The sequence below is a fragment of the Ambystoma mexicanum genome, chromosome 11, assembly GCF_040938575.1.
Source record: "Ambystoma mexicanum isolate Mex_15411 chromosome 11, UKY_AmexF1_1, whole genome shotgun sequence".
Classification (NCBI taxonomy): Eukaryota; Metazoa; Chordata; class Amphibia; order Caudata; family Ambystomatidae; genus Ambystoma; species Ambystoma mexicanum.
In genome coordinates this window covers 978706556-978720190 of record NC_090934.1, presented here as the reverse complement: position 1 = coordinate 978720190, position 13635 = coordinate 978706556, and the positions used below count along the sequence as shown (strand labels likewise).

At 36.3% G+C, this 13635-nt stretch overlaps 1 protein-coding gene across 1 annotated transcript in view; it reads left to right on the top strand.

The window, feature by feature from the left end:
* TRPM5 (transient receptor potential cation channel subfamily M member 5) overlaps nucleotides 1–13635 on the top strand; it is a 473179-nt gene that overhangs the window by 112040 nt on the left and 347504 nt on the right. Inside the window, exon 8 of the mRNA XM_069625407.1 lies at nucleotides 189–307. Coding sequence (XP_069481508.1) covers nucleotides 189–307 — 119 coding nt within the window. The remainder of the gene's footprint in view (nucleotides 1–188; nucleotides 308–13635) is intronic.

The following is a 13635-nucleotide window of genomic DNA, read 5'->3' as shown; positions in this document are numbered from 1 at the left end:
TTAGGAAATAAGGGCTTGTGAAGTATGAGGGTACTAAGCCAATCACCTTGTGCATTCCCTGCAACATAAAATGTGTGATTAAAACCATATTTATTGGTATTTAATTGTTGTGTAGTTCGTACCTGTTGTAGACATACTTCACTGTGTGAATTGCTCTTAAATACTCACTTAAATACTCTTTTAAATAGCATGCAAGAGTCAGAGCCAGGAGGCTCAGGAGTACCTGGATGAACTTAAACTTGCTGTGGCTTGGAACGGAGTCGACATTGCAAAAAGTGAAATTTTCAACGGTGATGTGGAATGGAAAGTAAGCCATGGACATGTAATTGAATATATAAAATGTTATTTATTTAGTAACATTGCCAAAAAGACGCATTGAAAAAGGCAAACTTCTTTTTTTTTTAAAACACAATGTGTAATTGCATTTTTGAGTTCTCTATCCAGTTACATGGCCATAGACACAGTAGGATGTTCGATTAGTTTGTGAAAGACTGGATCCACAAGAAAATAATTTTCTCCTTGCACCTGTAGGATCGAAGGTGAAGCTGTGCCGTTTAAGTTATTCATCAGAATAGTGCAGTTTCTTTTTGATCATTTTGTGAGGTTTTTTAAGACAGCAAAACTACATATACAGGACAATTAGAATGTACAACCTAAAGGGCATTTGCATTTAACTTCTCTTAGATTAATGAGAATGCACAACCTAAAGGGCATTTACATTTAACTTCTCTTAGATTAATGAGAATGCACAACCTAAAGGGCATTTACATTTAACTTGCACAACCTAAAGGGCATTTGCATTTAACTTCTCTTAGATTAATGAGAATGCACAACCTAAAGGGCATTTACATTTAACTTCTCTTAGATTAATGAGAATGCACAACCTAAAGGACATTTGCATTTAACTTCTCTTAGATGAATGAGAATGCACAACCTAAAGGGCATTATGAGAATGCACAACCTAAAGGGCATTTACATTTAACTTGCACAACCTAAAGGGCATTTGCATTTAACTTCCCTTAGATTAATGAGAATGCACTACCTAAAGGGCATTTACATTTAACTTGCACAACCTTGACGGGCATTTGCATTTAACTTCTCTTAGATTAATGAGAATGCACAACCTAAAGGGCATTTACATTTAACTTCTCTTAGATTAATGAGAATGCACAACCTAAAGGGCATTTGCATTTAACTTCTCTTAGATGAATGAGAATGCACAACCTAAAGGGCATTTACATTTACCTTCTCTTAGATTAATGAGAATGCACAACTTAAAGAGCATTTACATTTAACTTCTCTTAGATTAATGAGAATGCACAACCTAAAGGGCATTTACATTTAACTTCTCTTAGATTAATGAGAATGCACAACCTAAAGGGCATTTACATTTAACTTGCACAACCTAAAGGGCATTTGCATGTAACTTCTCTTAGATTAATGAGAATGCACAACTTAAAGAGCATTTACATTTAACTTCTCTTAGATTAATGAGAATGCACAACCTAAAGGGCATTTACATTTAACTTCTCTTAGATTAATGAGAATGCACAACCTAAAGGGCATTTACATTTAACTTGCACAACCTAAAGGGCATTTGCATTTAACTTCTCTTAGATTAATGAGAATGCACAACCTAAAGGGCATTTACATTTAACTTCTCTTAGATGAATGAGAATGCACACCCTAAAGGGCATTTACATTTAACTTCTTTTAGATTAATGAGAATGCACAACCTAAAGGGCATTTACATTTAACTTCTCTTAGATTAATGAGAATGCACAACCTAAAGGGCATTTACATTTAACTTCTCTTAGATTAATGAGAATGCACAACCTAAAGGGCATGTACATTTAACTTCTCTTAGATTAATGAGAATGCACAACCTAAAGGGCATTTACATTTAACTTCTCTTAGATTAATGAGAATGCACAACCTAAAGCGCATTTACATTTAACTTCTCTTAGATTAATGAGAATGCACAACCTAAAGGGCATTTACATATAACTTGCACAACCTAAAGGGCATTTGCATTTGACTTCTCTTAGATTAATGAGAATGCACAACCTAAAGGGCATTTACATTTAAATTCTCTTAGATTAATGAGAATGCACAACCTAAAGAGCATTTACATTTAACTTCTCTTAGATTAATGAGAATGCACAACCTAAAGGGCATTTATATTTAACTTCTCTTAGATTAATGAAAATGCACAACCTAAATGGCATTTACATTTAACTTGCACAACCTAAAGGGCATTTGCATTTAACTTCTCTTAGAATAATGAGAATGTACAACCTAAAGGGCATTTGCATTTAACTTCTCTTAGATTAATGAAAATGCACAACCTAAATGGCATTTACATTTAACTTGCACAACCTAAAGGGCATTTGCATTTAACTTCCCTTAGATTAATGAGAATGCACAACCTAAAGGGCATTTACATTTAACTTCTCTTAGAGTAATGAGAATGTACAACCTAAAGGGCATTTGCATTTAACTTCTCTTAGATTAATGAGAATGCACAACCTAAAGGGCATTTACATTTAACTTCTCTTAGATTAATGAGAATGCACAACCTAAAGGGCATTTACATTTAACTTCTCTTAGATTAATGAGAATGCACAACCTAAAGGGCATTTACATTTAACTTCTCTTAGATTAATGAAAATGCACAACTTAAATGGCATTTACATTTAACTTGCACAACCTAAAGGGCATTTGCATTTAACTTCTCTTAGATTAATGAGAATGCACAACCTAAAGGGCATTTACATTTAACTTCTCTTAGATTAATGAGAATGTACAACCTAAAGGGCATTTGCATTTAACTTCTCTTAGATTAATGAGAATGCACAAACTAAAGGGCATTTACATTTAACTTCTCTTAGATTAATGAGAATGCACAACCTAATGAGCTTTTACATTTAACTTCTCTTAGATTAATGAGAATGCACAACCTAAAGGGAATTTACATTTAACTTCTCTTAGATTAATGAGAATGTACAACCTAAAGGGCATTTGCATTTAACGTCTCTTAGATTAATGAGAATGCACAACCTAAGGGGCATTTACATTTAACTTCTATTAGATTAATGAGAATGCACAACCTAAAGGGCATTTACATTTAACTTGCACAACCTAAAGGGCATTTGCATTTAACTTCTCTTAGATTAATGAGAATGCACAACCTAAAGGGCATTTACATTTAACTTCTCTTAGATTAATTAGAATGCACAACCTAAAGGGCATTTACATTTAACTTCTCTTAGATTAATGAGAATGCACAACCTAAAGGGCATTTACATTTAACTTGCACAACCTAAAGGGCATTTGCATTTAACTTCTCTTAGATTAATGAGAATGCACAACCTAAAGGGCATTTACATTTAACTGGCACAACCTAAAGGGCATTTGCATTTAACTTCTCTTAGATTAATGCGAATGCACAACCTAAAGAGCATTTACATTTAACGTCTCTTAGATTAATGAGAATGCACAACCTGAAGGGCGTTTACATTAATCTTCTCTTAGATTAATGAGAATGCACAACCTGAAGGGCATTTACATTTAATTCTCTTAGATTAATGAGAATGCACAACCTAAAGGGCATTTACATTTAACTTCTCTTAGATTAATGAGAATGCACAACCTAAGAGGGCATTTACATTTAACTTCTCTTAGATTAATGAGAATGTCAACCCAAAGAGCATTTATATTTAACTTCTCTTAGATTAATGAGAATGCACAACCTAAACGGCATTTGCATTTAACTTCTCTTAGATTAATGAGAATGCACAAACTAAAGGGCATTTACATTTAACTTCTCTTAGATTAATGAGAATGCACAACCTAAAAAGCATTTACATTTAACTTCTCTTAGATTAATGAGAATGCACAACCTAAAGGGCATTTACATTTAACTTCTCTTAGATTAATGAGAATGCACAACCTAAAGGGCATTTACATTTAACTTGCACAACCTAAAGGGCATTTGCATTTAACTTCTCTTAGATTAATGAGAATGCACAACATAAAGGGCATTTACATTTAACTTGCACAACCTAAAGGTCATTTGCATTTAATGTCTCTTAGATTAATGACAATGCACAACCTAAAGAGCATTTACATTTAACGTCTCTTAGATTAATGAGAATGCACAACCTGAAGGGCATTTACATTTATCTTCTCTTAGATTAATGAGAATGCACAACCTGAAGGGCATTTACATTAAATGCTCTTAGATTAATGAGAATGCACAACCTAAAGAGCATTTACATTTAACTTCTCTTAGATTAATGAGAATGCACAACCTAAAGGGCATTTACATTTAACTGGCACAACCTAAAGGGCATTTGCATTTAACTTCTCTTAGATTAATGAGAATGCACAACCTAAAGAGCATTTACATTTAACGTCTCTTAGATTAATGAGAATGCACAAACTAAAGGGCATTTGCATTTAACTTCTCTTAGATTAATGAGAATTCACAACCTCAAGGGCATTTACATTTAACTTGCACAACCTAAAGGGCATTTGCATTTAACGTCTCTTAGATTAATGAGAATGCACACCCTAAAGGGCATTTACATTTAACTTCTCTTAGATTAATGAGAATGCACAACCTAAAGCGCATTTACATTTAACTTCTCTTAGATTAATGAGAAGGCAAAACCCAAAGAGCATTTACATTTAACTTCTCTTAGATTAATGAGAATTCACAACCTAAAGGGCATTTACATTTAACTTCTCTTAGATTAATGAGAATGCACAACCTAAAGGGCATTTACATTTAACTTGCACAAACTAAAGGGCATTTGCATTTAACTTCTCTTAGATTAATGAGAATGCACAACCTAAAGGGCATTTACATTTAACTTGCACAACCTAAAGGGCATTTGCATTTAACGTCTCTTAGATTAATGAGAATGCACACCCTAAAGGGCATTTACATTTAACTTCTCTTAGATTAATGAGAATGCACAACCTAAAGGGCATTTACATTTAACTTCTTTTAGATTAATGAGAATGCACAACCTAAAAAGCATTTACATTTAACTTCTCTTAGATTAATGAGAATGCACAACCTAAAGGGAATTTACATTTAACTTCTCTTAGATTAATGAGAATGCACAACCTAAAGGGCATTTACATTTAACTTGCACAACCTAAAGGGCATTTGCATTTAACTTCTCTTAGATTAATGAGAATGCACAACATAAAGGGCATTTACATTTAACTTGCACAACCTAAAGGTCATTTGCATTTAATGTCTCTTAGATTAATTAGAATGCACACCCTAAAGGGCATTTACATTTAACTTCTCTTAGATTAATGAGAATGCACAACCTAAAGAGCATTTACATTTAACTTCTCTTAGATTAATGAGAATGAACAACCTAAAGGGCATTTACATTTAATTTCTCTTAGATTAATGAGAATGCACAACCTAAAGGCATTTACATTTAACTTGCACAACCTAAAAGGCATTTGCATTTAACTTCTCTTAGATTAATGAGAATGCACAACCTAAAGGGCATTTACATTTAACTGGCACAACCTAAAGGGCATTTGCATTTAACTTCTCTTAGATTAATGAGAATGCACAACCTAAAGAGCATTTACATTTAACGTCTCTTAGATTAATGAGAATGCACAACCTGAAGGGCATTTACATTTATCTTCTCTTAGATTAATGGGAATGCACAACCTGAAGGGCATTTACATTTAATTCTCTTAGATTAATGAGAATGCACAACCTAAAGAGCATTTACATTTAACTTCTCTTAGATTAATGAGAATGCACAACCTAAAGGGCATTTACATTTAACTTCTCTTAGATTAATGAGAATGCACAACCTAAAGGGCATTTAGATTTAACTGGCACAACCTAAAGGGCATTTGCATTTAACTTCTCTTAGATTAATGAGAATGCACAACCTAAAGAGCATTTACATTTAATGTCTCTTAGATTAATGAGAATGCACAACCTAAAGGGCATTTGCATTTAACTTCTCTTAGATTAATGAGAATGCACAACCTAAAGGGCATTTACATTTAACTTGCACAACCTAAAGGGCATTTGCATTTAACTTCTCTTAGATTAATGAGAATGCTCAACCTAAAGAGCATTTACATTTAACTTCTCTTAGATTAATGAGAATGCACAACCTAAAGGGCATTTACATTTAACTTCTCTTAGATTAATGAGAATGCACAACCTAAAGGGCATTTACATTTAACTGGCACAACCTAAAGGGCATTTGCATTTAACTTCTCTTAGATTAATGAGAATGCACAACCTAAAGAGCATTTACATTTAACGTCTCTTAGATTAATGAGAATGCACAACCTAAAGGGCATTTGCATTTAACTTCTCTTAGATTAATGAGAATGCACAACCTAAAGGGCATTTACATTTAACTTCTCTTAGATTAATGAGAATGCACAACCCAAAGAGCATTTACAATTAACTTGCACAAACTAAAGGGCATTTGCATTTAACTTCTCTTAGATTAATGAGAATGCACAACCTAAAGGGCATTTACATTTAACGTCTCTTAGATTAATGGGAATGCACACCCTAAAGGGCATTTACATTTAACTTCTCTTAGATTAATGAGAATGCACAACCTAAAGAGCATTTACATTTAACTTCTCTTAGATTAATGAGAATGCACAACCTAAAGGGCATTTACATTTAACTTCTCTTAGATTAATGAGAATGCACATCCTAAAGGGCATTTACATTTAACTTGCATAACCTAAAGGGCATTTGCATTTAACTTCTCTTAGATTAATGAGAATGCACAACCTAAAGGGCATTTACATTTAACTGGCACAACCTAAAGGGCATTTGCATTTAACTTCTCTTAGATTAATGAGAATGCACAACCTAAAGAACATTTACATTTAACGTCTCTTAGATTAATGAAAATGCACAACCTGAAGGGCATTTACATTTATCTTCTCTTAGATTAATGAGAATGCACAACCTGAAGGGCATTTACATTTAACTTCTCTTAGATTAATGAGAATGCACAATCTAAAGGGTATTTACATTTAACTTCTCTTAGATTAATGAGAATGCACAACCTAAAGGGCATTTACATTTAACTTATCTTAGAATAATGAGAATGCACAACCTAAAGAGCATTTACATTTAACTTCTCTTAGATTAATGAGAATGCACAACCTAAAGGGCATTTACATTTAACTTGCCCAACCTAGAGGGCATTTGCATTTAAAGTCTCTTAGATTAATGAGAATGCACAACCTAAAGAGCATTTACATTTAACTTCTCTTAGATTAATGAGAATGCACAACCTAAAGGGCATTTACATTTAACTTCTCTTAGATTAATGAGAATGCACATCCTAAAGGGCATTTACATTTAACTTGCACAACCTAAAGGGCATTTGCATTTAACTTCTCTTAGATTAATGAGAATGCACAACCTAAAGAGCATTTACATTTAACGTCTCTTAGATTAATGAAAATGCACAACCTGAAGGGAATTTACATTTATCTTCTCTTAGATTAATGAGAATGCACAACCTGAAGGGCATTTACATTTAACTTCTCTTAGATTAATGAGAATGCACAACCTAAAGAGCATTTACATTTAACTTCTCTTAGATTAATGAGAATGCACAATCTAAAGGGCATTTACATTTAACTTCTCTTAGATTAATGAGAATGCACAACCTAAAGGGCATTTACATTTAACTTATCTTAGATTAATGAGAATGCACAACCTAAAGAGCATTTACATTTAACTTCTCTTAGATTAATGAGAATGCACAACCTAAAGGGCATTTACATTTAACTTGCACAACCTAAAGGGCATTTGCATTTAACTTCTCTTAGATTAATGAGAATGCACAACCTAAAGGTCATTTACATTAACTGGCACAACCGAAAGGGCATTTGCATTTAACTTTTCTTAGATTAATGAGAATGCACAACCTAAAGAGCATTTATATTTAACGTCTCTTAGATTAATGAGAGTGCACAACCTGAATGGCATTTACATTTATCTTCTCTTAGATTAATGAGAGTGCACAACCTGAAGGGCATTTACATTTAACTTCTCTTAGATTAATGAGAATGCACAACCTAAAGAGCATTTACATTTAACTTCTCTTAGATTAATGAGAATGCACAACCTAAAGGGCATTTACATTTAACTTCTCTTAGATTAGTGAGAATGCACAACCTAAAGGGCATTTACATTTAACTGGCACAACCTAAAGGGCATTTGCATTTAACTTATCTTAGATTAATGAGAATGCACAACCTAAAGGGCATTTGCATTTAACTTCTCTTAGATTAATGAGAATGCACAACCTAAAGGGCATTTACATTTAACTTGCACAACCTAAAGAGCATTTACATTTAACGTCTCTCAGATTAATGAGAATGCACAACCTGAATGGCATTTACATTTATCTTCTCTTAGATTAATGAGAATGCACAACCTGAAGGGCATTTACATTTAACTTCTCTTAGATTAATGAGAATGCACAACGTAAAGGGCATTTACATTTAACTGGCACAACCTAAAGGGCATTTGCATTTAACTTCTCTTAGATTAATGAGAATGCGCAACCTAAAGAGCATTTACATTTAACGTCTCTTAGATTAATGAGAATGCACAACCTAAAGGGCATTTGCATTTAATTTCTCTTAGATTAATGAGAATGCACAACCTAAAGGGCATTTACATTTAACTTCTCTTAGATTAATGAGAATGCACAACCTAAAGAGCATTTACATTTAACTTCTCTTAGATTAATGAGAATGCACAACCTAAAGGGCATTTACATTTAACTTCTCTTAGATTAATGAGAATGCACAACCTAAAGGGCATTTACATTTAACTTGCACAACCTAAAGGGCATTTGCATGTAACTTCTCTTAGCTTAATGAGAATGCACAACCTAAAGGGCATTTACATTTAACTTGCACAACCTAAAGGGCATTTGCATTTAACTTCTCTTAGATTAATGAGAATGCACAACCTGAAGGGCATTTACATTTAACTTCTCTTAGATTAATGAGAATGCACAACCTAAAGGGCATTTACATTTAACTTCTCTTAGATTAATGAGAATGCACAACCTGAAGGGCATTTACATTTAACTTCTCTTAGATTAATGAGAGTGCACAACCTAAAGGGCATTTACATTTAACTCCTCTTGGATTAATGAGAATGCACAACCTGACGGGCATTTACATTTAACTTCTCTTAGATTAATGAGAATGCACAACCTAAAGGGCATTTACATTTAACTTCTCTTAGATTGCAGTATCCTAACAATAGGAAGAATGAGCCCCGGGCTCTTCTAAACGAATTCGCCATCATGGTACGCAGAGTTGGTGAGTCCATATTAGCGACTCTCACAGATATCTATTTGTGTTATTGAGTTATCACAGGTCATGGTTCCGCGCAACAGGACCTGCACTCCTATTAAGTTCACTTTGCTTTCCCATTTGTTAGCCATCCTTATGTTCCCTAATTGTCCGCGTCTCTCTCTCTCTCTCTCTTTCTCTCTCTCTCTCTCTCTCTCTCTCTCGTCTGTTTCCTTGTTTGTTTGTTCATGAACTATTGTGCTTATGAATTTCCCCTTCTAGATCCCTTCACATTCCATCACTATTGTCTCCCACGCTTAGGCATTTCCATAGGATATGAATTCCATCACAATGTGGTTCTTTACAGAGGCCTCAGGTTCCTTCTTCTGAGAAACGTATCTAGTGCCCAGTGCCAATTGTGTCACAAAGCCGTTTTTGCAAATTGAAGTTTAGTTTTCCGTAGTCCCTCTTGTGGTTTTCCAAACACTCTCTCCCATTAGTTTACCTTGTACACCATGCACAATGTCTCTCCCCTGTTCTCTTTTCTGTGTTTCAGTGTATACTTCTTGTGGGTTTATAAAATTATTATGTTGTGTAGGTTGGATATGATTCCTTGCATGCCAGCAATGATCTGCGTGTTACCAACGTGTCTTCATTATCTTATCCATGCGGCAACATCTGTGTGATGAGGCACTCATTAAACACTGTAATTTTTTGTAACTCCTGGAAGTTGGTATGATGAAAGTTGCCCCTTTAGCTTGATTAATCTCTCCATCTTTCTGTTCTTGATGCAGTTCTCCCTTTCCTAATGCCTTGATGTTCTCAGTGTTTCCATGCAAATGATCTATTATCTATTTTAAATATGTCTTTGCCCTACAGAGGTGATCCTTGGGACGGTACTAACATGCTTTGAGCAGTGCATGGGTCCTGCCCAATACCTTCCTGTACTTCCATACTATAGGATGAACATTAATACTTTCCCCTGACTGAATATTCTGTCCACTTCTCAGATTGGCGTCAGCTACATTCTCACAAACTAAGCCATATTGTTCTGTGCACTTGTGTGCTTATCATTGGTCATGACAAGGATTATTGATGTGATGAGTAATATGCCTCGCTGTCTGCGAATGTTATACATCCTTCTCTCCTAATGTACAACACTGTCATCTTTACTCCGGGGTTGTTTTGTGATTCTTGCTGTCAGTAATTTCATCACACTCTTTAGGGTTTATACCAGTGTCTTCGAACTGTGGGTCTGGTGCCCTAAGGAGGCTCAAAGTATGGATGGCGGGGACGCAAAGCTCTTCAAAAAGAGATTGGGGTGACTGCTTTCAATAGAAAATATAAGAAGATATGGCTCCTGGGGTGCGGGGGCGACAGTACTATTTTTACTCAAGAGGGTCCCAGCATAAAAGGTTTGAATACCATTGGTTTATACCATCACAAGTTGTAATTATGTCATGGTGCAATAATCTTTTCTGTTGTTCAGACTTTCCCCCCTTATGGGCAGATGTTATATTTGCCATTTTGTTAGGCCTATCATTATCTAATGTGGATCAATCATTGTCTATCACTAGCTTGATCGTTGAATCCTCTTTTGTTAGGTTTAGCTATAAGAGTTGCCTTCTAATCTAGTGCATAGGTGCGTACGTATTGCGGCTCAGGTACATCAATCTATTGTAACTATGCTTTATTATTCCATTCCTTATACAAGAATATATAGGCAACCATCATTGAGCATATATTATTATGGACACATCTGTTGCCGCCCTCCTATCCAGTGCAATACTGTCATTAGAAGAATGCTTCTTTCTAAAACTGTGCCTCACATAGTTTTGTATTTTAATTTGCCATTAAGTGGTTATTTAACCTGTTCAGTAACAGTGGTTTTCCTACTGGTTTTTCGAAGGAATTACTAAATGAATGGGCTAAGAACATGTATGTTATATCATCTGCATTCCTTACAGAACGGTAAGGACATGGGCGTGCAAGTCCTAAACACTCGATCAATTAAATACCCAATGAATTGGACATGTCCTTGTACATCCCCAGTCGTGAATATTGATTTGTCAAAAGTATGGATATTGAATTGTTCACACGCTTCACCCTCCATCTCATCTTTTAGTTCAAGGCCTTTATCAGTACACACCTACTAGGACTTGTAAAAAAAAGTTTCAATTCATGAGCATATCCCATTCATTATTTCTATCCACTGATTCTGTCACTGATCTGCTGTGTGTGGAAATATATGCATAAACACAGGATTAGCCCATAAATCATTTTGCAAGAACCCGTCAATTATCTGAATTATTTGCCTATTTTTGAGATATTTTTAATTAGTAGTTCATTCCTCACTTTGTGTCGTGACTCTGACAAATCTGCCTTCTTCTCTCCTTCTTGGTCCGGAGAAAAGGACAAAGCTTCTCATGGGCCACTGTGAGGAAGCAGCTCTGTTTAACAGATTAAGATTGAAGGAGCAACAATATATGTTTCACATCTATGATCACCCGACCCGAGTATTGGAGCTCTTAGGACCGGAAATACAAGACCCCCAGAGAAGAGGAGGTTTCTTGGGCAGTAATGGGTTGGTTCCATTGTTGGAACAGGAGAACACTGTCAAAAAACAGAAAGCTAATGGGCCCAATCAGACCCAAACACTAAATTCAAATAATTAGATATCATCTGGTCTTGCACAAGCCCAAAGAAACAATCCAGTGATCCAATATTACAACATACATTTGCCCAGATTTGATCCTAATAAGAGGGATTGGAAAAGGACCTGGTGTTCCTCACCAAGAAGCAAGATCTACTATGCACCGTCAATACCAGCCCAAGAGAGGATGGACAACCTTGGCTCCAATCGTTAGCGCAGTAATGGCATTGTCACATGCTCACATAACTGCCTCGCATCTTGCTATGGCTAAAACTCCAGATCATAGCCTAATTGGGTCCGATTGACCAGAGTGAGTGTGCATTTACGTGTGCATATGTGTGTGTGTGTGTGTGTGTGCGCGCGCATGACTGGCAGGCTTGCTTGATTAATCAAAAGGAATGTAACAAGGATGTACAGAAAGCTCTCTTACAACGATTACCCTTTATTGAAATACATTAGAGTGAATTGCTATGGATATCATTGGACCTTTGTGACCATCAAGAAGAGGCATCTAAATATAACCTTGCCATATTTGACCATGGAACTAGAGATCTGGAAGTTTGGGAGGACTATTCTGAAGGGCCCGCCTCTCTGGCCATGAAATGGGCTGACAAGGGGTGAGGCCTGGTTTGGACTGCCCCACCCACGCGGCCCAAACTGGGCAGTTAATGATTCTTTGCCCAGGGCGGCACTGCACCTGCTGCCAAGGGCCTTTAACAATGTGCCAGTCTGGTCTGGCCCTCAGGGGGGCCGACAGCTGCCATGGTCCCATGGGTATATAGGCTACTCCAGCCCCACAGCCTGGCCCCACGGTAAGTACGCCGGGTCACCCCACACATACAGCCCACATGTTAATTGTCTTTAGGCACCGGGGGAGGGGGGGCACTTAAGGCAGTAGCCTCTCCAGGGAGCTTCCTTCTGTCTCTGGCCTCTCGCTCTCTCTCATTTCCCTCAACCATCCCTCCATTGCAGAGCTCATTCATGGTCAGGGGAGTTCTTTTTCTTTTCCTGAACATTCCATCCAGCCCCAGTCCAGGTTGGTCTTTAGTAACACCCAAACACACACTACATTAAATAAAGTATTTTATTTGCATACCCTGGTGTCTGTGTCTTTATGTCTAGGTTTCCCTTAGGGAACAAGCATGCAGCCCTATCTAGCCAGGCCCTCATTTGGACCATGGGCTACAAGTTGGATTTTGTTTGAAACCCCTGAGCTATAGTAGACAATTTAAAGGAACCTTTCAAACCTCTTTACGGATGATCGAGAACCTATGAGCGGACACAAGAAAACTTGTCAGAGACAGTCCGGAGGAGTACATGTGTAAACGTATGTGCACCTGAAACAAGCGAGTCCACTTGAGAACCTTCCAAGCGGATTATCTGTAGTTATTCACAATCCCGGACAACGACAATGCCATGCTAGACTCTCATGCACATCTGCCTGATTCACAAATGAAGACCAAGCTTTCCATATAAATTGCTTCAAAGTATGAAGAGAATGGATCACAGAAGAAGTTACCACTGTGTCAAGTACTGTGTCGCGTCTTTGCTCCATACCTGTCTTTTGGCGAGTTGCATCCAGGATGATGGTCCTTCCCAGAAGATCACGGACACAGTGAATAGTGTCA